This window comes from Grampus griseus, assembly GCF_964374135.1.
Source record: "Grampus griseus genome assembly, chromosome: 6".
Lineage (NCBI taxonomy): Eukaryota > Metazoa > Chordata > Mammalia > Artiodactyla > Delphinidae > Grampus > Grampus griseus.
Genome location: NC_139000.1, coordinates 55,232,993 through 55,258,464, shown reverse-complemented (window position 1 = coordinate 55,258,464; position 25,472 = coordinate 55,232,993). Strand labels below are relative to the sequence as shown.

Genomic DNA, 25,472 nt, shown 5'->3' with positions numbered 1-25,472 from the left:
AGAGCTATCTTCCTAAAATATGAATCTCACCATTATCCCTGGATAAAGCCTCTAATATCCCACCTGCACACTGTCTAATGAATAATGTCTGAACGCACTAACATGGCACACAGAACGCAGTATTATTCCGTTTGTTCTGTGGTAACACCATTCACTTACAACCCTGCTTATCCTGTTGTTCTTGTCATCCTCCTCATGGAATACCCTTCCTCTTGTCCATCTGGTGAACTATTAATCAATAGTTGAAATGTCATCTTTTAGTTGTGGTTTTCTCTGATTAATTTAAACCCTCAGCAGAATTACTGCACTCTAATGTTTTTGCATCATCTTCTTCATTATTGCACTTACATACTGCATTGCAATGACTGGATTACACATTTGATTTTTCCTAAACTAAGAGACCTTAAAAGGCAAAGGATTATGGATAGTGGACCTGTCAGTTGAATTTCCACGCCATATCAAACTTTTCCACTTAGTTCAGCCTTCCTTGTAAGGGACAGTTCTTTTTTTTCTGATGCTGATCCTATCTTCTTATTCCAATTTCCTTGTATGATGTTTGGAACACAGTAGGTGCTTTATATGTAGGTGCTTAATAAGTATTTATTAAATTGTATTCACTAAGTATGCCAAAATCACTGGAAATCCATATAACTAATCATTATGGATTGCTAGTTAATTCCATTTAACTTCTCTAATTTCTCATTCTGGAAAAACAGAATGAAATTCATGTATCACTGGGGACATGACCAAAATAAGACAGTCAAGTTTAGATAAGTCTTATTTTCTAGTTTCACTTAAACCCTAAAAATAATTAGATAATGCTAATGCTCATAATTATCATCAGGATATTCCTTTAAAATGTTTTTAGTATTATAAAAAACTTCAAACATATACAAATTAGAGAACAATGAACAACCATGTACCTGTCACTTAGCTAAATTCATTGCCCACCTTGTTTTATCTACTACTCCCGACCTGCACACAACAGTATTTATATGAAATGAGTTCTGGATATGACAGTATTTCAACCATATTTCATACCATAACTATCCCAGTATGCATCTCTAAAACATAAGAAGTCTTCTTTAAAACACATTCACAATGACATTATAAATCATTCTCCTGTGTAAGGGGTTCAAGATGGCAGCCTAAGAAGACTCTGAGCTCACCTCCTCCCATAGACACATCAAATTTACAGCTACACATGAAGTAATTTTCCTCTGAAAAGTGTATGATAACTAGATGAACAGCACCTCCACAACAAAAGATAAAAGAGACTCATTGAAACAGGCAGGAGAGGCAGAGAGACAGTCCCACCCAGGACCCCATCCCAGGAGCAAATCAGAAGGATAACAAAAATATGTAACTTTTTGGAGTAAAAAAAAGAAGGAGTAAAGGGATTGAGCTCCAAATAATGTACCTCAACCCTTGAGTGCAGCACTGGGAACACGAGCCCCTAAAACATCTGTTTTTGAAAATCAATGGGGATTAAGTCCAGGAGAACCACATAACTGTAGGGAACAAAGAACCCACTCTTAAAGAGCTCACACAGACCCATCTACCATGAGAAACAGCACAAAAGCAACAGTGTGAAAACACCTACACCACAAGAGAGGGAGACCTACTTACTGATCTTAGAGCAGCTGCTAGAGAGGCAGGAACCTAACGGGACTTTCTCTGGAGACAAAAGCACTGGTAGATGACATCTTTCAAATCTCATTCTAACTTGCTGGTGATACAGCTAGTGGGCACTATTTTTGGTGCCCTTCTTCTAGCCTCCTAGCACCAGTAGGTGTGCTCCTCCCACCCTGAACCACAACTGAGCCAAAGCGAGTACCTTGAGTGCCCTGCCTACCCAGTGCAGATGTCACACCACAATTGGGCTGGACAAACACACGATACCCCACCCTCCCCACACACTAGCTGCACCATAACTGGGATGAGCAAGTGCCTCAAACCCAGTCCACACTATGCAACAGCTCACTACAACCAGCAGGTGAGCACCCTAAATCCCACACATCCCACATCATAGCAGCAGCCCCACCACAGCTTGTAGGTGTGCACAGTCCACGTGAAGAACACCCGTGAGTGCCTGGGTCTGGTGGCCAGGGAGATTGTGCTTCTGGGCCCTATGGATTATCTCCTACACAAGAACAAGACTGGAAGAGGTAGCTGTTTCACCTAATGAATTTAGACAAATAGAGAAAGTTATGCACCATGAGAAGGCAGAGGAATATGTTCCAAACCAAAGAAAAAGACAAAAGACATTAATGAAATGGAGCTAAGCAACTCACTCAACAAAGAGTTCAAAGCAATGGTCATAAAAATGCTCATTGAACTCAGAAGAAGATTGGATAAACACAGCAAGAACTTAAACAAAGAGGTAGAAAATATAAGAAAGTACTAAATAGAAGTTATAACTGAACTGAAAAATACACTTGAGGGTTTCAACAGAAGACTTGATGAAGCAGAAGAACGAATCAGCAAGCTGGAAAATGAAACAAATAGAAATCACCCAGACACAGTTGCAAAATGAAAAAAGAATTTAAAAAAGTGAATATACCTTAAGGGACTTCTGGAACAACATCAAGCAGAACAGCATTCACATTATAGAGGTCCCAGAGGAAAAGAGAAAGAGAGAAAAGGTCAGAAAATTTTGAAGAAATAATGAATGAAAACTTCCCTAATCTGGGGAAGAAAGCAGACATTCTGGGTCTAAGAATTTCAGAAAGTTCCAAGTAAGATGAACCCAGAGAGAACCATACCAAGACACATTACAATTAAGATGGTAAAAGTTAAGGATAAAGAATCTTAAAAGCAGCAAAAACAAACAAACAAAAAGCCCCCCAAACCCCCAAAACACTACCTATTAAGTACAAGGGAAATCCCTAAATCAGCAGATTTTTCAGCAGAAACTTTATCAGCCAGAAAGAAGTGGATGACCTATTCAAAATGCTGAAAGGAAAAACTTTCCAACCAAGAATTCTCTACCAATTCTACCAGTCAAGATCATCAATCAGAACTGAAGAAGAGATGAAGAATTTTACAAATAAGCAAAGGCTAAAGGATTTCATCACCACTAAACTGGCCTTATAAGAAATGTTAAAGGGACTTCTCTAGGCTAAAAAAGAAATGGCACTAATTAATAATAAGAAAATATATGAAAATAAAAATCTCAGTGGAAAACATATAGTAAAGGTAGTGGCTCAGTCACTTATAAAGCAAGTATGAAGACAAAAGTAGTAAAGTTAACTCAAATTACAGTAATACTTAAGGGAAGCATAAAATAAGAATATGCAAAAGGCATCATCAGGGCTTCCCTGGTGGCGCAGTGGTTGAGAGTCCGCCTGCCAATGCAGGGAACACGGGTTCGCACCCGGTCTGGGAAGATCCCACATGCCGCGGAGCAGCTGGGCCCGTGCGCCATGGCCGCTGAGCCTGCACGTCTGGAGCCTGTGCTCCGCAACGGGAGAGGCCACAACAGTGAGGGGCCCGCGTACTGCAAAATAAATAAATAAATAAATAAAATAAAATAAAAAGGCATCATCAAAAATATAAAATGTGGCAGGGGGGAGAGTAAAAATGTAAAGCTTTGCTTTACATTTTAAGTTGTTATCAACTTAGAAGACACTGCTATATACATACAATGTTATATGTGAACACCACAGTAACCACAAAGAAAAACCTTACAGTACACACAGAAAAGAAAATGAGAATGGAATCTAAACATAATATTAAAAAAATCCAGCAAACCACATGGGATTTTTGCATATATGTTCATCCAGGTACTGGCCTGTAAAAAATCCAGCAAACCAAAGGGAAGACAGAAAGAAGAAAGGAACAGAGAGGAACTATAAAAACAGCCAGAAAACAATAAACAAAATGGCAATAAGTACATACCTATCAATTACTTTAAATGTAAATGGACTAAATTAGCCAATATAAAGACATATAGTGGCTGAATAGATTAAAAAAAAAAAAAGACCCATCTATATGCTGCCTAGAGATTTATTTCAGAAGTAAAGACATACACAGACTGGATGTGAGGAAAAAGTAATGAAAAGAAAGCTGGTGTAGCTATACTCACAGCAGATAAAACAGACTTTAAAACAAAGCCTGTAATAAAAGATAAAGAAAGGCACTATACAATGATAAAGGGGTCAATCCAGCAAGAAGATAAAACATTTATAAATATATATGCACACTACGTAGGAACACCAAAATATATAAAGCAAATATTACTGGCCCTAAAGGGAGAAATTAAAAGCAGTATAATAATAGTAGGGGATTTTAACACCCCGCTTACAGCAATGGATAGATAATTCACAAAAAAATCAATCAAAAAGGAAACATTTGGCCTTAAATGACACATTAGATAAGATGGAGTTCACAGATATGTTCAGAATACTCTATCCAGAAGCAGCAGAATACACATTCTTCTAAGGTACACATGGAACATTCTCCAGGATAGATCATGTGTTAGCCCACAACATGTCCCAGTAATTCAAGAAGACTGAAATCATATCAAGCATGTTTTCCAACTATAATGGTATGAAACTAGGAATCACAATAAGAAAACTGGAAAACCACAAAAACATGAAGATTAAACAACATGCGACTAAACAACTAATGGGTCAATGAAGAAATCAAAGGAGAAAAAAAGCCTAGGGACAAATAAAAACAAAAATAAAGCACACCAAAATCTATGGAATGCAGCAAAAGTGGTTCTAGGAAGGAAGTTCATAGCAATACAGGCCTACCTCAAGAAACAAGTAAAGTCTCAAATAAACAACCTGAATTTGCACCTAAAGGAACTAGAAAAAGACCAAAGCCCAAAGGTAGTAGAAGGAAGGAAATAATAAGATGAGGGCAGAAATAGAGACTAAAAAGACAATAGAATAGAACAGATCAATAAAACCAAGAGCTGGTTTTCTGAGAAGATAAACAAATCAAGAAGTCTTTAGCTAGACTAACCAAGAAAAGAAAGGAGAGGGCTCAAATAAATAAAATTAGAAACGAAAGAGGACAAGTCACAACTGATACCACAGAAATACGAAGGACAATAAGAGAATACCACAAACAATTATATGCCAACAAAGTGAACAACCCAGAAAGAACAAATTCCTTGAAACACATAATCTACCAGGACTGAATCGTGAAGAAACAGAAATAGAAAGCCTGAATAGTCCTGAATAGTAAGGAGACTGAGTCAGTAATCAAAAAACTTCCAACAAACGTCAAGTCCAGGAAACAGACAGCTTCACTGATGAATTCTTCCAAACATTCAAATAAGATTCAATACTTTTCCTTCTCAATTCTTCCAAAAAAACTGAAGAGGAGGGAACACATCTAAACATGTTATGAGGCCAACATTACCCTAATACCAAAACCAGACAAGGACACCGCAAAAAAATAAATTACAGGCCAATACCTGGATGAATATAGATGCAAAAATCCTCAACAAAATATTAGCAAACTGAATTCAACAATACATCAAAAGGATCATATCCCATGATCAAGTGGGATTTATTCCAAGGCTGTAAGGATGGTTCAACATCTGCATGAACAAAATGAAGGATAAATACCATATGATTGTCTCAACAGATGCAGAAAAAGCAACTGATAAGATTCTAACATCCACTTATGATAAAAACTCTCAACAAAGTGGGTATAGAGGGAACCTACCTCAACATAATAAAGGCCATATATGACAAACCCACAGTTAACATTATACTCAACAATGAAAACCTGAAAGCCTTTCCTCTAAGATCAGAAACAAGACAAGGATGCCCACTCTCACCACTTTTATTCAACACAGTATTGGAAATTCTAGTCACAGCAATTAAGCAAGAAAAAGAAAGAAAAGGCATCCAAATTGGAAAGGAGGAAGTAAAACTGTCACTCTTTGCAGATGGCATTATACTATATAGAGAAAACCCTAAAGACTCCACGAAATTAAAAAAAACAAAACTTTTAGAACTAATAAATTCAGTAAAGTCACAGGATACCAAAAACAAAAAAATCAATATACACAAGCCAGTGACATTTCTATACACTAATAGCAAACTAACAGAAAGAGAAATTAAAGCAATCCCATTTACCACTGTATCAAAAAGAATAAAATATCTAGGAATAAATTCAACCAAGGAGGTGAATGACCTGTACAGTGAAAACTGTTTAAGACACTGATAAAAGAAATCAAAGAAGGCACAATTAAATGGGAAGACAGTCCATGCTCATGGATTGGAAGACTTAATATTGTTAAAATGTCCATACTACCCAAAGCAATCTACAGATTTAATGCAATTCTTATCAAAATTCCAACGACATATTTCACAGAACTAGAACAAATTCTAAAATTTGTACGAAACCACAAAAGATCCCTTGAGAAAGGGAACAACCTTGAGAAAGAAGAACAAAGCTGGAGGTAGCATGCTCCCTGATTTCAAGATATGCTACAAAGCCACAGTGATCAAAACAGGTTGGTACTGGCATAAAAACAGACACCCAGATCAACCAAACAGAATTGAGAGCCCAGAAATAAACCCATATATATATGGACAATTAAATTACAATAAAGGAGCAAAGAACATACAATGGAGAAAGGACAGTCTCTTCAATAAAGGGTGTTGGGAAAACTGGACAGACATGTGCAAAAGAATGAAATTAGACCACTATTTTATACCACATACAAAAATTAACTCAAAATAGATTAAAGACTTGAATGTATGACCTAAAACCATAAAATTCCCAGAGGAAAACATAGGAAATAACTTCATTGATTATTACTATAAATATATAAATGACAAACTATTAATAGTAAAAATAAAGTTTGAAGTTTGTGCTCCAAAACTTCATTTTACTGTACTAAAATATACTCACCAGAATATGGGACTTTCACCAGGTTCTTTCACTTTGTAGTATTCTTTGCCTTGTGGCAACACTTTGGTTAAGCCGAAATCTCCTATTTTAACTCTGTTTTCATTCTCCACCAATATATTCCTCGTTGCCAGATCCCTGTGGATATACCTTTTTGTACCAAGATACTCCATACCCTATGAATAAAATAACATTTTTCTTTCAGCTAGCTTTATAAACATAAACAATTTAAATAGTCTTGTATCTTTCTACTCCCTTAATTATCTAAGAAAAACCTTAGAGGATTTCTTAATAATTACTTCAACATATTCTCTTCATCTACAACAAACAGCCAGGATATTAGGTACCTTGCATATCTGAGATGTGTACTGAAGAAGTTTTTTATGATCTATCCGTTCTTTATGTTTTTGGAGATAGTCTCGTAAACTTCCATATGGTAAATATTCCATAATTAATCTTAGATTACGCCGGCCTATTAACACACAAATGAGAACATAACGTTTTACTCTGCTATACTTTACTGATGAACTATTAGAAAACAACCGTATAAAAATGACATAAAGGGCTTCCCTGGTAGCGCAGTGGTTGAGAGTCCGCCTGCCAATGCAGGGGACACGGGTTCGTGCCCCGGTCCGGGAAGATCCCACATGCCGCGGAGTGGCTGTGCCCGTGAGCCATGGCTGCTGAGCCTGTGCGTCCGGAGCCTGTGCTCCGCAACAGGAGAGGCCACAACAGTGAGAGGCCCGCGTACCGCAAAAAAAAAAAAAAAAAGACTTAAAAGATATATAAAATCTGAGTCTAAGAGACTTCCCTTGTGGTGCACTGGATAAGATTCCACACTCCCAATGCAGGGGGCCCGGGTTTGATCCCTGGTCAGGGAACTAGATCCCATATGCATGCTGCAACTAAGAGTTAGCATGCCACAACTAAGGAGCCTGTGTGCCACAACTAAGGAGCCCTGGAGCCGCAACTAACACCCAGTGCAACCTAAAAAAAAAATAATAATAAAGCATGACTGGAGGTTTTTTTTTTTTTTTTTGGCTGCATTGGGTCTTCATTGCTGCGTAGGGGCTTTCTCTAGTTGCAGTGAGCGGGGGCTACTCTTCGTTGCAGTGCATGGGCTTCTCACTGTGGTGGCTTCTCTTGTTGCGGAGCACGGGCTTTAGGTGTGCAGGCTTCAGTAGTTGTGGTGTGTGGGCTCAGTAGTTGTGGCTCACGGACTCTAAAGCACAGGCTCAGTAGTTGTGGTAAACGGGTTTAGGTGCTCCGCAGCATGTGGGATCATCCTGGACCAGGTATCGAACCCACGTCCCCTGCACTGGCAGGTGGATTCTCAACCACTGTGCCATCAGGGAAGTCCTGGAGTCATTAATAAAAAAAAAAATCTGAGTCTAAGATGACAAAACCTGATTATAAAATTAAAGGTGATGTAGTAGTTAAGAACAATGACTTTTTTTTTTTTTTTTTTGCAGTACGTGGGCCTCTCGCTGTTGTGGCCTCTCCCATTGCGGAGCACATGCTCCGGACGTGCAGGCTCAGCGGCCATGGCTCACAGGCCCAGCCGCTCCGCGGCATGTGGGATCTTCCCGGACCGGGGCACGAACCCGTGTCCCTTGCATGGGCAGGCGGACTCTCAACCACTGCGCCACCAGGGAAGCCCAAGAACAATGACTTTTTGAATCAAAAAGATTTGAATAGAAGTTTTAAAAATAGTTATGTTTTAATCTTCTGTAACCCATTATGCAAACCAAAATAAGCTGATGAGAAAACTTCCTTTCTCTTCATCTATACTGAATAAAAAGCATCTAATTTAAAAAAATAATATTTTCACAGAAAATTTCTTTCTTTAAAAATGACATTCCCTTGGTAAGTTTAAGCAAGAATGGTAACCACCATCCTCAGTGAAGAGAATGATCAATCAAGTAGTCAAGGACTTCCTAACACCAAGTACAATCTCCAGTCATACAGAATGCTTCTTTCTCTGGGTACTGGAATATTTTAAGTCCAGATCTGGAGGCATTATACGTTTCTACAATATTACCCAGGATGTCAAAGACATACCCTGAGTTCAAAAAAGGTATCAATGGGCAACATACCAGCACTGTAGCACACTCCCTTGTACTTTACAATGTTGTCATGTTGCAAGGATTTAAGGATTTCAATTTCCCTTTCAAAGTCTCTGAGGTGCTCTTCAGTACTGTGCTGGAGCTTCTTCACAGCCACCACCTCTCCAGTGTTGTCTTGTAGAGGGTCATACCGGCACATCTCCACACTGCCAAAATTACCCTAAATAATACATCACATTAAGATAGAAATCGCAAGTTTTCTAGAAAAAGTACTAATAAATTCTGATTATACAGGCAATTTTCAGCAGCTAGAAGATGTATCTCGAAACTCACATTAAACAACTTTCAGAACAAGAAAAGGAGATAATATTTCAATAGGTGAGTAGTAAACTTAAATATTTAATTTCTTCAAAAGGAATTACAGGCTGAAATATAAAAACTTCAAAAAAGCATTTAAACAAATCATTAACATTAATTTTTAAGATAAGCCAAGGGACATGCCAGGGAATTCCTAAATTTCTATCACTAACTTCCAGGAAGAACTTTTCTTCTTCTTCACAATATAGCCTTTGATGTCACTGTCAGTGAGCTATATGGAATAAGGGTATGTTACAGACTGAATGTCCATGCCCATCCCCCCAAATTCATATGATAAAGTCCTAACCCTGAATGTGAGTGTATTTGGAGATAAGGCCTGTGAAGAGGTGATAAAGATTAAATAAGGTCATAAGGGTGAGTCCTTCATCCAGTAGGGCTGGTGCCTTTATAAGAAGAGGAAGAGACACCAGTTCTCTCTGCCATATAAGGACACAGTGAGAAGGTGGTCATGTGCAAGCCAAGAAAAGAGCCCTCATCAGAAACTGAACCCTACAGGAACCTTGATCTTAGACTTTTCAGCCTCTAGAATTACGAGAAATAAATGTCTGCTGTTTAAGCCAAGGTCAGCCTGTGTGGTTGGCAGCTTCTGTGATTATCTCCCAATGTTCTCTACATTCTGACATTCAAGCTCTTTTAAAATCCCCTCCCCTTGAGTGTAGGCTGGATTTATTAACTCATTTTTAATGAACAGAATATGGCAGGAGTGATAAGATGCCACTCCTGAGATTAGGATATGAAAACACAATGGCTTCGATCTTGGGTATTTGCTCTCAGCTCCCGTGTTGTGAGGCAGTCTGTGGAGAGGCCCGTGTAAGTGAGCTTGGAAGCAGATATTCTGAGGCCTTGTCAATAGCCATGTGGTAAGCTTGGAAGTAAGCCTTCCCCTAGTCAAGCCTTCAGAGAAGACTGCAAGACCTGGCTGACACCTTGATTACAGTCTAGTGAGAGACCTTGAGCTATAACCACCCAGCTAAGTTACTCCCAGATTCCTGACTCGCCTAACCTGTGTGATAATAAATGCTTTTTTGTTTTCAGCTGTTACGTTTTAGGGTGATCTGTCGCACAGCAATAGATAACTAATACACCCAAATACATACTTTTTTTTTTGTCATTGCTACATACTTTGAAACATTCCTGAGACTATTTTACAAACCAGGAATGACAGCAAGGTATTAATATAACTAAGCCAATACATAATATAACACCCAATGTTTAGCTCTGGTAAAGCTGGATCAGAACATTTAGTTTAGATTCAATACCTAAGTGAGGCCTTCATAATACATCCAAGCCAAAATCCAGTTCATAAAGCTACATGGTACAGAGCCCTATACTAGCAAGCTTAGAGGAAGAAAGAGGGCTTTACCACTATGATTGGACCTGCTAAGAACTAAGGTTTTCTTGGTCTTACTTAAAATATGTCAGGCTATGCATGACTGTGTGACCTTTCAGCAGGGAGAGACTGTCTGCTAGTAAACATGGTCCAGTCAACATCTAGACTCTGAACAAGCAGATTAATTATTTCTCTCTGAGATGACTGAAAAAGGACATCGGTGGAGAGGCTTAATCAATTGTTCCTTTCTGTATCTCATAACCAAAGCGCCCTCTACCAAGAGTCTCATGGTCAAATTAATTGGGGAAAATACTGCCTAATTTATCCATCTCTTGAAAATGTTCAATGCACAGTACATGTTAAAGGTTCTGAGAAGTTCTTCAGTAAAGACAGCTGTTTATTTAACACAGCATTTCTTCAACATCTGACAACTAAACCTTTTTTCTACAAACACTTTGTTTTAACTTTTTATTTTATATTGGAGTATAGTTGATTAACAATGTTTGTTAGTTTCAGGTGTAGAGTAAAGTGATTCAGTTATACATATACATGTATCTGTTCTTTTTCAAATTATTTTCCCATTTAGCTTGTTACATAATATTGAGCAGAGTTCCCTGTGGTATAGAGTAGATCCTTGTTGGTTATACAAACAGTCTTTAAAATTTTGTGGAAAGTGAACTTTAGAGAATCTCTTAAGCCTTTTTTTCCCTAAATAAAATGTTTTACGATTATATTTCAACTATTTAAAAATCTTCTGACATCTTACCTTGCCAAGTTGCTGTAGAAATTTCAAGTGTCTCTCTTCAAATTGTGTAGGGTCTCGGTCTTCAAAAGCACCAGAAAACCCTAGGGCACCTATTCTCATATTAGGTAACATGTCATTTTCTGTTAATAGTTCGTAATCTGGAGAAATAAAGAATATTTCTACCATAACCTGGCAAATCCATTCTCTAGGTTAAAATAATACATATTCAAGCTGACCAAAATAATCAGAATGAGTTAGAAATACTAAATACAAATCAATACAGGGCAACTCTAATAGTTTTGATTATGTTAATGGAAGCCTTGAATTATAACCATAATCTAACATGTTTTCAGTAAAGATTTTTGCAAAGGATAAATGAATACTTTCCAAAATAGGTAGTTTTAATAGTTATAAAGTAAGATTATATGCCGATTTTTGTGGTGAGAAGAGTAAATAATATTGGAACAGGAAATACTTATAGGTCAGACACATGTATATTTAGCTATGTATTTTAAAGGAGGAGAGGACAAACAAAAACAAATCTACCTCACGTTTACAAAATTAATCAATTACAGAATATATGAGAACTAGTTAAAAAACAAAGAATTGTTTTTAAAAAGTCAAATAAGTCAAATAAACTTCTATAGTTTACTACTCATTAACTGGCAAACTAAAATGAGGTTATTAAAAGGGAAAAAGCCTTTTTTAAAAATGGAAATACTTCACAATCAGTGAGACCAGAAAATGTATAAAGTAGGAAAAGTCAAATGAACGTAAGAAATTAAGAGGGTCAAAAAGATATCAGGGAACTTTCCAGAGGGGATTACAAAATTAGTAAGGATTTATTAAATATAACAAAGATAGAAAGATAGCTGGAGACTCAGTAAGATTGCTCCATCAATACGTACCTGGAGTAAACAAACTATTAAGATCTCGTATGATGGCTCTGAAAGAAGGTCTAAAATCTGGTTCGTAATCCATACAATTATTAATAAGATTTGCTAATTCTGTCCACTTTGGTGCAGGAAGCTGGTGCCTATTTTCATAAAACTGTAGTTTCTATAATTAAAGAACCACACGTTGATAATAAATTATAAATGCCGTATCAACCTTTTTTATATAAAATGGGCTAAAGAATATCAAATCATGTGCAAAAAATATCAGGGATCACAAGGTAATTCCAACTTCACCATTTACATGAACTTACTCTTTGAGAATCCAAAGCACTCAGGGGCTTATCTCCTCCACTGCAGATTTCCCACAAAGTGGTACCAAAACTCCATTTGTCTGTTGCCAAATTTAGATTTTTAGGATTTTCAATGCATTCAGGTGGTACCCATGGTATTCTCTCCTGCAGAACTTTCAAATGATAGGAACAAAGTATGGTTAAAGAGTTCCCACAATTAAAAAATTCTTATATATGTTAATAATTTTTGCTGTATAATTAAGAGAGTACAGAGTCCTTTCTCCTTCACCATATGAATATATATTCTCTTTCTTCACATCCCATTCCAAAGGGTAAAGTCCCCCTGAGTATCAGATCTAACTAAGATCCTATAACATTTTCTGCCCTACAGTCTCTGTCTTCACTTCATAAAAAGGCACCAAGTTTAAGTACTACTGGCTGAAATAGGAAACCATGCATCAGTGTACAAAAGTTGATAACTTTGGATTCTAAGTTTAGACATTCAATTAGAGAAATTAGCTAATGTAATGAAATACAATTACAACACTATTTGGATCAAAAAAATGCCTCTCAATTATCTGACTGAATTTTTTACTTTAATTAATTTTGTTAAGGAGAAGGTTATCAACACAAAAGTTCTAAGAAGTCATAAATTAGCTGAATAATTAAACTAAATAAAAAATTCAAACTTGATAATATATCTTCTCAAATTTTTATTTAACGACTAAAGAGAAGAAAAATTTAGACGAATTTACTTGTGGCTCAAAGAATGATACTTAAAAATTTCACAATAAAACTGGATAAAATCCAATATTCCATATATAATTAGGGATTAACACTGTTTTAAAAAAATCATCTTACAGTACATAGAAACATGCTTATAAGAAAGGAGAAACAGAGACTAAGATGTAACTATAACTTAATTTAGATTGCTAAAAATGGTAACTAAATTTTATTATTAATCAAGAACATGTCAATAAAATAGAATTTGAGAAAAATTAACAGTCTGATCTTTATGCCTCTTTCTAAGCAAAGCTTAATAAAGTTAAATTCGATCCTTGTAGAACTTACTGTCCTTTGGCAAAACTGTAATACTAATGCCAGGATCACTAAGTTTGATGAAAGGAGGATTTCCTGTCTTCCTGTCTTCTTCTCTGATAAGAAGAATATTTTTGGTGCACACATTCCCATGAATAAGGGTTTTTTCTTCCTATTAAAGTTAAATGCATATACATTCAAATATTAATCCACAAATAATTTGAGCACTTAATATGTCCAAGACCCCAAAATGGATTTAAAAAGTAAAAATAAGAAAACAGTATTAATAAACATTAATTGGAGGCGCACTTTGAGAAAATAAAACGAAATTTTATGGCATCACCGTGCTTTGTGTTTTACATTTTAAGTGAAACAATGCTCTATACCCACGAAGAAACAAATACTTAAAAAAAAATAATTTATTTATTTATTATTCATTTTTGGCTGCATTGGGTCTTCGTTGCTGCGCGCAGGCTTTTCTCTAGTTGCAGCGAGCGGGGGCTACTCTTCATTGCAGTAAGTGGGCTTCTCATTGCGGTGGCGTCTCTTGTTGCAGAGCACAGGCTCTAGGCGCACAGGTTTCAGTAGTTGTGGCACATGGGCTCAGTAGTTGTGGCTCACGGGCTCTAGAGCGCAGGCTCAGTAGTTGTGTGGCATGGGCTTAGCTGCTCCGCGGGGCATGTGGGATCTTCCTGGACCAGGGATCGAACCCATGTTCCCTGCATTGGCAGGCGGGTTCTCAACCACTGCGCCACCAGGGAAGTCCCACGAATACTTTTTAAAACTACTTAATGCCAGTTCACTTTATTAAGCTGAGATTTTAAATAGTATATATTTGTAGGTGGTAGTTAACAGCAAGAAATACTGTTTCTGTTCAGTAGGTGCATTCTTAAGGATCTGATCACTAGCTGGCCCTCTGGTATTCTGCTTCTCTGGCAAAACTGCTTTCTCAATGGACATAATGTCCAATTACCCACAAATACCATAACAAGGTATTTTCTGCAGGGATTTTTTGCTATTCATAGTTAGCACAACATTTTTTTGATAATTTTTCGTTAAATTCTCTGAAGCCAAGATACACAAACTACAGACTGTCTATCAGCAGTTCTAAGAGATTGATGGGATGACAAAACTATTTCTTTCAAAATTGATTTCACATAAATATACGCCTAAAATAATCCCTTTCATCAACTAACACAGATTATTTTAAATGACTCGGCATCCATTTACAGATTTATTTCTTGGTCCCACGTCAAGATCCTTTCACATTGCTTCATAATCTAAAACAGTAAGTTGACAAAAGAATATAATAATTACTTACTAGAAAATGCATGGCCCATGCCAGCTGTTTAGCCACTTCAAGTTTCCATAATATATTTATAGAATTTTTATTCTTTTTCAGATATATATCTAGTGATCCAAATTTTACAAACTCCTGAACCAGAATATCTGCATTAAAATATAATGATAATAATAAGGCTCACGTACAGTACAGTAAAATATATATAATTTTAAACTTTTATAATTATATTTATAGTTATATGTGATGATATAGGTAAAGAGATTAAACTACGTAAAATTCACTAATTTAAAGAAAGGTTAACAGCTATATAAAATGTATATTGGGGTTTTAGTTTATTCACAACAGAAAGAGGTAAAGTCTAAACAATTACATATAAACACAATTTATATATAATTGTACATTATGTATAATAATATGTAGATGTATGTAGATTGAATCCCAAATTGTGATTCCGCTTCATCTAATATTAAAATTAGTTTTCATATGATATACAACAACTTTTGGTGACAAGACTACCTTAGGACCTTGCTGGGTAACTAAAACAAATGTTATGAAAGTTTTTATGCCTATAGTTAATTTGGAGAACAGTCAACATGTCAATAATAAAGAACTGACTGCAGGGAAATTTACATCAGGGCAAGTGTCAAAAAAAAGATCTAAGAGTTACAATGAGCAAGAGCTTAGTAAAACTTTTTTATGTGGCATGTAAGACCTACGATATTTCACAGATACCACTGACTGTCATATGTCCCATTATTATGTGTCATAAAATTTTAAAAATTGCCAATTAAATTATGAAATGCCATCAATTATATCACACTTCCTAATTTCAGATATTTTTAATGTGAAAAAAAGGTATCACAGAATCAATGAAATAAGTATAAAAGCAAATGTAAGATCTGGGATTATTTGCTCTAAAACATTGTTTTCAAACTTTGTAAAGAAGTATATTCTTTTTTTCCCCTAGATGAAAATTTATGGGAAACATCAATAAATAAAAAAGAGAAATACAGAACCACTTTAGTTGGCGGTGAGAGGCAGAACTCTCCACTCTGCATTTAGATTTACTCCCATTTCATCAGTCCCCTGAGATACCTCTACAGAACAGATTTGAAAACCACTGCCTCTGAAAAGACTATCAACTTTCAAAAACATGAAAAAATGTTATATAAGTATGGATGCATATTTAATCACATTACTAATGGAAAATGGAAAATTAATTACATAAGTAATTTCTGAATGTAAACTTTTGAGGGTTTTTATGAACAGTTTAAATTTAGCCATAAATTATATCTATATCAACATCCAATCATTTCAGTCAGTTCCATTACAATTCAATCTAACATTTATATGCTTTGTCTTAATAATTTCAAAGAGATCTGTACTGAAATGGCCAGTTATTACAATGTTATGTTGAACCAGCCATAATCTGTATTGCTATGGTTAACAGAAAAGGTTGCTTTTGTTTACTATAATACTGTACTGTTCTGGCATTTTAACATAAGCCATATTAAACTGTTTACTGCATTTTAATTTCATTCATTGGTTTCCTTTATAAGAAGATATAACTGAACAGTTCCACAGTGTTTTTGGTTTCAACAATATTTAATTCCTGTTATAGTTTATATTGATATCTATTAACCTGAAATTGAATTTTCTATATAAATAAAAATGGATGTTCTGAGAAAGGCATAACATTAACATAAGGAAGCCAGTCGTTTTACTTACTCTCCTCTCCACAGACACATACTCCATAATTTAAAACCAGATGTTTGTGAGAAAGCTGGCTCATCATGCTTGCTGCTTCAAAGAAAGACTAAGGAAAAGAAAAATATACAAAAGATGCAAAAGAATTATTTTTTGTGTCTAAAAGCATTCATAATTCAGAAAGATTCTCTCTGCCATAAGAGAAATGCACTTTCTCCTATTAGCAGGACTATAGATAAGGTTACAATGTGCTTTGGTCCCTTCAGATGGAGTTACAACTGCCATCAACCTTGATGTTAGAATTCATTCTCAGGAAAACCTTGAGTAAGCTTGGTTCAAGCGGACAGCAATGTGAAAGAACAATAGTGGTTGGTACAGAGCAACATGAATGATGCAAGATTAACAGGCTTAGACCCATAGCACCTAGAATAGAGAACAGAGGTACGAACAGAGACAGACACCAAAGACAGTGATGTGGGACTGCAGTAAATGGATGGGAGCTTCAAGTAACACTTCCTAAAAAATTAAGAATGATCGCTGTGCAGATAAAATAGTGTAACAACTATGTCAGGAAACTGGCATGGTATTAACATCACTCCAACTCAACTAAACTTTGCCTTGAACTTCTGGGTATGGCTGTTGAAGATCACAATCACCAACACTGTGGTGTTCTGGATTAGAACAACTCTTCGGCTTCTATGTTTCACATTATCTTCTACTAACATCCTTTAAGACATTTTAAGTATCATAAATGTTTGTTACATCATGTTTGGTGATATCTTACTATACTAAGGACTTTGGCAACTGGCAGCTGGGTTTCTGTTGGCTAGCATCTTTGGATGATGCCCAGAGGTAACAACATTTCACCTAGAGTGCTCCTCACGTACACTGCCTTTCAAACTTTTTTTTAAGTAGGCGAAATTATAGAGGAAACCTGTGGAACCCATGAAGCTCTGGGGAGCCAAATTTAAAAGCCACTGCTTTAGTATATACAAAGATGTAATAATACACATAACACAATGCTTAATATTTAGTTTGGAAATTAGTTATTATGAAAAAATTCCATATTTTTTTAGACCCACCAGAATACATCCTCAGAAAGGTTCTTGACATATATACTTATAAAAATTACAATTTTGAAAAGCTGCATACATGAATGTGTTGTGTACATATGAGAGCATATCTTTAAATATCATAAACTACATGAACTACAAAAGGAATATACAAACCTCTGAATAGTTTCTATGTGCTTTATCCAGAACTTTTAAAAGAACTTCTGTTTCATGCAGTTGACCATAGTCTCCTACTTCTCTTCTTACACCTTTAAAAATTTTGGTAAAAGTTCCTTGGCCAAGGCTTTCATGCTTTAACAGAAAAAATGGAAAGAAAGAATGAATAAAGATGGAGAAAGAAGTGGGAATAAGGAAATATGTTCAATGACAAACAGTCTTAAAAAATCCACTAGTACTTCTTGCATATCTTTACAGAATAATTGTTGAAAGACTGCACTCTGAAGCAGGGCTGCCTGCAATCTATTATTATTAGTTTTGTAACGTTAGTCAGGTTACCTGGCAACTCTCTGCTTCTTGTTACTCACATAAGGATTCATATCTTTATAATTCTGGATAATTCTATCTATTGTCTCCTTAAGGAACTCAGACATTAGTTGGTTTTGCTCATTCTACTCTCCATGTCCCTTAAGTTCTGTTTCATAACTTCCATTTCTTTCTCCCTCTCTGCTGCCTTTGAATAATTTTCAGATCTAACTTTCAATTCACTAGTTTTCTCTTCAACTATGAGTAACTGCTTTTTAATTTGTTCATTTTTTTAATGTCAATGAGTGTATTTTTCATTTCTATACTTCCCCCCCCACCAAATCTTTTTGGGCTGTTTTGATGTCTTGGTTTTTCCCATGTTTTCAACTCCTTTTTTATTTTTAAACATATATATATATATATATATATATATATACACACACACACATACACACACACACACACATATATATATATATATGTATTTTATAATCTCTATCTGAAAAGTCTGTTATATGAAGCTCTTGAAGTATAATTTGATATTTGTCGGTCTTCTGACTCTTGCTTAATCCGGAATTATTTCTCTGTATGTTTTAAAATTTTCAATTAAAAGCTCATGTTTGGAGTCATTTTAACTGGGAATCTTCGGTGGCCTAGATTAAGAGTATATTCTTCCAAAAAGATTTTATATTTGCTCTGCCAACCACCACAGGGTGTTACTCGGGGAATACCACTTGTTAATTTAATTTATTGGCTTAGGGTTTCTCAAACCATGCAGGTGATATAAAGAAACCCAAACTCAAAAGTTTATAATTACAAATTCTCAGGACAGACTTTTTCATAACTAAGAGCTCAACTAAAACATATAACACTCTTCTCTTTTTGCTAGCAGGTGAATTTTTCACAATCCAAATATTTTTCACTGAGGATGTATTTACGTGAGGGACCTGGTAATCCTGATCCCCCAAAATGTTCTGTGGCCAAACATCAGCTCTTATGTACTACTTTGTTTTCAGTACCTTCTTTGAACTTCCCTTACTTTCTTGAGAACTTGAGAATTAAAATACTTTTTTAGAGGAAGACTTTTAATTTTTAATTTATTAAAAATTTTTTTAATTCCTGAAAAGAGGATACAATTCCATTCTTAAAATAATTAACTTAAGTTCGGTATCACATTTTCACAAGAAATAAAAATATGTGAACTGCTATAAAATTTTTATAACATAGGTTATAATAAAAGAGTTCCAAATGTCATATGAATGTAATGTGGGTTAGAAAATGAAGAAAACAGTTGTTGTTTTAAAAAGACAAAAAGACAATAATCAGCATCTAATGACTTACAAATATCAGATCTTCATTTCTGATTTTGTGGAACACCATTTGGTTCACATTATTATGCCTCTGTAATGTTGGTGAGGTTGGTACATCAGAAATACCATTGGTTCTGAAGACTAGAAGGTTTGATTTATCTGTTTAAAAAAAAGGACAGAATGAATGAAAAAATATATATATATATAAAATCAAAACACACTGAGGATATAAATTGCTCCAAAGGGATAAAATAAAATGTGTTCTATATACAAGAAATGCTTAACAGACTCTTATTGTTCATTTTTTTTCATAGAAAATTATTTTAGGAGTTTATTCATTGAACTTTGATGTACTCTAACCAGTTATTTTATATATTCAAAATTATAATCCCTTCCTTAACTAGTATAATTTTTCAGGAACTTTAATAATAATTTTAATATGCCTGTTACTTTAAAGGATTTCCAACCTTACTATTTTTATTTTAAAAGATAATTTAAAAGAAATTAAAATTCTAAAAGAATCTGAAAGTTTTTACTTAGAATAACATATGAGAATTTGGTACTGAGGTCTTTCAGTTCAATAAATAAGTGACTTATTGATACCATGAAATTATTTTTTTTAAGTACATTTTAGAATTACAAAACTTTAAGTCACTTCTAGAAAACACAAACCAAACTGAACAATTCTATTAGAGGATGCCTGTACAACATATCAGGAAAAAATTAATTTGTTTTTGGAGCTTCCTCTTTCCTATTTCTTTTGAAATCAACATGCTGAAAATAGCTCCCACCATATACACCATCCATGGCCAATATTTTAAAAATAACTAGAAATCTATTTTACCTTTTGGCTTTGGGGGACAGCATTTAGTAAACTGGAAAATTATACTGTCTGAGCGAACAGTTTCCATCTGATAGCAATTCAAAAGATCTTTAAGATTACTGAAGTTCTTCTTAGTACCAGTGAGGTTGTATTCTCCATTCTCATTTTTTGTAATCAAACAGTGCTTATATTCAATGACGTTTTCTCTCTATGTAAGTTTAATTATAAAGAGAGGGAAGGAAAAATCTCAACGGTCATAATAGTGATTACAGTGACAAAAATGATATCACAAAACAACCAAAAGAACATTTAGACATTTGAACCATGAATACCAGCATAAGGTGAGAGAGGTGTTTGGTTCCTCAAAAAGGCATCTAATTACAACTGCCTAGCCTACAGAAATGGCTTAAAAGTTATTTTATTGAAAGGCAAGGAAGAAAGCAATAATAATAAACAATAATAATACCATCCTTAACAGCATTCCACCATTTACAGAATAAAGTCTAAAACTATTTTAGCATATAAGGCCTTCCATAAGCTGGCTTCTGCCTCCATCCCCAACCTCAACTCCTGCCACTCTCAACATACAACCCATGCTCTAGCTACATTAGGTGACCTAAAATTTTTCAAGCAAATGCCATGACGTTTCATGCCTTGATAACTGTACGTGCTGTCTCTCTACAGAATGTACATCCTTTCCTTTTGAGCAATGTACTTTTTATTCAATCCTTAAAACTCAGTTCAATTTCCACTTTTTCTGTGAAGTCCTCCCTAACTCTGACCCCATTCCATAAGCAAAGGTGACTACCTGTTGTGCCTCTACTGTATTTGTTAATGATGTCTAACATGGCAATTTTAATATTTTTCAGTTTTTCAATGTTTGTCTTATGTGCTCTATTATGAACTTGCTCAACCATCTATTTTTTGAACTGCTTCTTATAAACATATTCAACTGACTTAGAACCATTTTTATAAAATTGACTCATTATCTCCAGTCAGTCTCAAGTGCTTCCTACTCCAAAGGACCTTTCTTAATAATTGTAATCCCTTCTCTTATTGTCAATATTTGCTTACACTGGATATACTGGGTAATAAACAATACTCGATTTAGTATTTTCTGGTATACTTTATTTTTGTTTTTCCAAAAGATAAATTTCTTGAAGCAGAGTTATAGCATAGACTCCCTGATATTTAGCCCTCATATTATGCTGGGCAAATACAGTAAATATAAAAAATATATGCATTTTGATATGATAATTGAATATAATAGACTGTCATATATGACAGTAAAGATACTGTGAAATTAGGATAGATTATCAGTATTTTACAATGTTAAAGTCATGGAGCAACCTACTTTATGTATTGTATTTATGGACAATTACTCCACTTTACATATGCTAAATATAAGATGACTGCTTTTTATAAAAATTAAAAACACAATCCTTACATTCTCTAATTTTAAAAAGATAAATTTTGTAAGCAGCTACAAAGTTTCTCAAGATTTATACCATGAAACTGCCTTATAAGTGATAGTATCTTTTTAGATAATTTTGGATAGTAAACAATCTTAGCTGAGATCCAAAATGATCTGTATTAACAGTGAGATTTCCTTGCAGTTTTACATTTAAAACATACATTGTAGATCATTATTCTTAATATTGGAAAACCACTAGTTAAAAGTGCAATAATGTCTCTTTCTTTGTTATTACCCTATTTCACTCTAATCCTATAACCATTATCTGTAAAAGGAAAGTTTACTTCTGATTTATTTAGTTCTACATGTTTTGGTAAAGATATGCATTTTTGTGAAAAAAGAAACTTCAAGAGACTTGATGAAAGTTAACACACTGGTAACACCCAAACATCAAAAAAACAAATTCCAGAAGATAGTAAGATATTACAAATAATTTTTAACATAAGTCCTAGAAATTATATCTTGTTTATGAAGAATAGCTGAGGTAAATTAAGTTTACTTAATTGCTAGTTATCATATCCAAAGCCATCATATCCAAAGCCATCATTCTGAGTATTAAAAAGGAAATATGGTAGATATTACAAAAGGGAAATTATATGCACTAAATAAAGATGTTACCATTAATTAGTGTGACATACTAACCTCAACAGCAAAAGTCAGAAAATATTTATTAAAGTCCTTAGGACTGCATCGAAGTACATAGAGTCCAGTCTGATTACCAGTTTTCTTCAGTTTACTGATGGCAAAATCCATTCTAAAGGTAAAGAAGTAATTTGCATGATAATGTAGCAAGAACCATGACATTATGACCAAAATGTCATCTAAAAGTCGAAAGTCAAATCTAAAACTCTCAGAATTTTTAGAAGTCTCCTCTACTTTATATTTTTATCAATAATCTTACAAGGAAAAATATTAAAGTACCAAGCTATTTTGCAATAAATTCAAACCGATTCAAGGGGCAATTATATTGCTTTAAAAACAAAAGGTATTATAAGACATACAAAATCACAAAGAACAATTCATTCATATGAATTTTCTGCCTTCTGATTTCAAATTTAGTATTTTAAAAACCATAATCTCGGGCTTCCCTGGTGTTGCAGTGGTTGAGAGTCCGCCTGCTGATGCAGGGGACACGGGTTCGTGCCCCAGTCCGGGAAGATCCCACGTGCCACGGAGCGGCTGGGACCGTGAGCCATGGCCGCTGAGCCTGCGCGTCCGGAGCCTGTGCTCCACAGTGGGAGAGGCCACAACAGTGAGAGGCCCGCGTACCACAAAAAAAAAAAACATAAACTATACAAACAATATGTCATAAAACACTCATGTCTCTTCTACCACAGCAATTGCTAATATAAAAATTTGTGCATCTTTAATATAATACCAAAGTCTAATAGAAGACCCATGACAAGCAACAAAGACTACAAATTTTTAAAATTTGCTACATGTTTAACTGAAGCTGCACATCTTGAAAGAAATGCAATCTACATGAAAGCAAGAGTTATCTGTTTCACTTATTACTGTATTTCTCATACCTAAACCAGTGCCTGGTGCATATCAGGTACTCAGTAAATGTTCTACAAATAAATGAAAGAATGGATGGATGGATAATGAATGAATGGATAATGAATGAATGGATGTAGGATTTTAAAAAATACTGAATATGTAAATTATAGAATGTTCAAGTAGTGCAACTTTTTCATATCAACCGTACTTCTTAAACAGACATTAGGTATAGGCCAAATCAGTCTTAAATACCAGTCAGGACATGATTTCTCAAATAGTTAAGGATAGGTTAAGGTAAAAAACGTATGCTCAAAATCCCAGATTGTTTCTTCTGCTCAAGTCCTTCAGACCTGGTGCCAATCATAAAGCACATCCTGGCTGAAAGATAACTAGGACTTGGGGTAAATAGATGTTGTGCATGATAGCTGGCTTTATCAGTGTTAAAGTAAAGGTTTACAACTGTGTGTATCAACACGGTAGCTAGTAGCCACATGAAGCTATTTACAGTTGACCCTTGAACAACGTGGGTTTGAACTGCAAGGGTCCACTTATTCGCAGATATTTTTCAATAGTAAATATTACAGTACTGCACAGTCTGTGGTTGTTTGAATCCAAGGATGCAGAGGAACCACTGATACAGAGGATGGACTATAAATTATATGTGGATTAACACCTTGTGTTGTTTAAGGGTCAACTGTAAATGTAAAGTTATTAAAATTAAATTAAATTAAAAATTCAGTTCCTTAGTTGCACTAGCCACATTTTAAATACTAAATAGCCACATGTGGCTAGCAGCAATTATTAAACAGCACAGATATAGAACATTTTCATTTTCATCACTGTGGAACATACTGCACAGAACTAGTCTAGAAATATGGACATCATATACATTTTGTGTTCAAAGCTTTCAGTAGAAGGAGATGGATTATCCAAAAATAATGATGATTATCAAATTTTGCACTGTGGCTCCTCTGCAGTATTTCCAAATTAATGAAACATAAATTGGAAGGTGTTAAAAAAAATTAACACCGAAGAATTAATTAAACACACCTAGGGAACTAAATATCAAACTTATACAGCAAGTTAGTATTATAGATTGGGATACAGATGGTAAGTTATATTCTAAATAATTCTAATTATTATGTAGTCTGATTGGAAATAGGCTTTCATTAAAAGAAAAACAATTTCTGTCAGATTAAGATAATATTTCTTTCCTAAACTTCCTAAACCTAGGTATATCATTCTGTTGTATAAACTCTTCTATGTAAATACCTCATTTACTTTAAAAAAATTTTACTTTTAAAGTCTGTATTACTCACGAAATTGGGCCATGACAGTTGCTTTGTATATTTTCAAGCACCATTGGAGGTGCTACTTCTTTACAAAGATAATGATGTGCATCTGCAGTTAACCTGTAATATCCATCAATTAATGACACAAAAGACAAAGCTTCTCTTAATGACATAAGTTCAATTTCCTAAGAGGAGAAAAGAAAAAGAAGAAAATTATTTTCACTCCATGTTGTTAGATAATTCTTCTAAATTGGTTTCTTCTAAATTGCTCAAATGTCTTTTAAGGCTCCCAATTACCCAAAGTGAATTACAGATTCTTGTGTCTGATATTTAAGGCCCTCTCAAATATGAGTTTATCATGCCTTTCTAGTTATAGTTCACTCTACACCCATAATTTTATTGTATTTTCCAATACACCTATTAGACAAATGTGCTAGTCATCTTAATTATAAATCTATCTAATCTGATATAAAAGTTTGTATTAATTAGAAATACTGAAAAAAGTTGAAGGTATGATCAACTCCCAGAAAAACAAAAAGTTGTATGTACAAGAATGGACATGTGATCACGATATAATGCTTGGCTCAGCAATATTTAGTCACAATGAGAACACAGAGTATGGACTTATATCAAAAATTATAATAAGGAGAGAACTGTGTGAGGTATCTGAACTACAAAAGGTATCTAGCTAACACAAATAGGCCATAAAAATAGGTACTATAAAAGATACCATAAACAATGTTAAAAGACTTGGCAAACTGCAAACCTATACAACAAAGGATTAATACCTAAGAAAAGGAAGGCATGCTGACGAAAGTGAGTTGCAAGTTTTATAATTTTGGTCATAAAACCCTGAAATGGCCTGGTAGGTAAGTCATATAGATACTTAAGTTAAATAAACAAATA

General features: G+C 34.7%; 1 protein-coding gene across 3 annotated transcripts in view; it reads right to left on the bottom strand.

Moving 5' to 3' along the window:
* The window catches only part of JAK2 (Janus kinase 2), a 263,282-nt gene that overhangs the window by 10,705 nt on the left and 227,105 nt on the right, over positions 1-25,472 (bottom strand). For all 3 annotated transcript variants that reach the window (XM_082656733.1, XM_082656734.1, XM_082656732.1), the window contains exons 9-22: positions 24,594-24,751; positions 22,417-22,528; positions 20,322-20,508; positions 19,509-19,636; positions 17,862-17,996; positions 16,654-16,741; positions 14,944-15,071; positions 13,656-13,794; positions 12,606-12,757; positions 12,307-12,457; positions 11,420-11,556; positions 8,976-9,165; positions 7,227-7,351; positions 6,883-7,055 (exon numbers count right to left, since the gene is read on the bottom strand). In XM_082656733.1, coding sequence (XP_082512859.1) covers positions 6,883-7,055; positions 7,227-7,351; positions 8,976-9,165; positions 11,420-11,556; positions 12,307-12,457; positions 12,606-12,757; positions 13,656-13,794; positions 14,944-15,071; positions 16,654-16,741; positions 17,862-17,996; positions 19,509-19,636; positions 20,322-20,508; positions 22,417-22,528; positions 24,594-24,751 — 2,003 coding nt within the window. The remainder of the gene's footprint in view (positions 1-6,882; positions 7,056-7,226; positions 7,352-8,975; positions 9,166-11,419; positions 11,557-12,306; positions 12,458-12,605; positions 12,758-13,655; positions 13,795-14,943; positions 15,072-16,653; positions 16,742-17,861; positions 17,997-19,508; positions 19,637-20,321; positions 20,509-22,416; positions 22,529-24,593; positions 24,752-25,472) is intronic.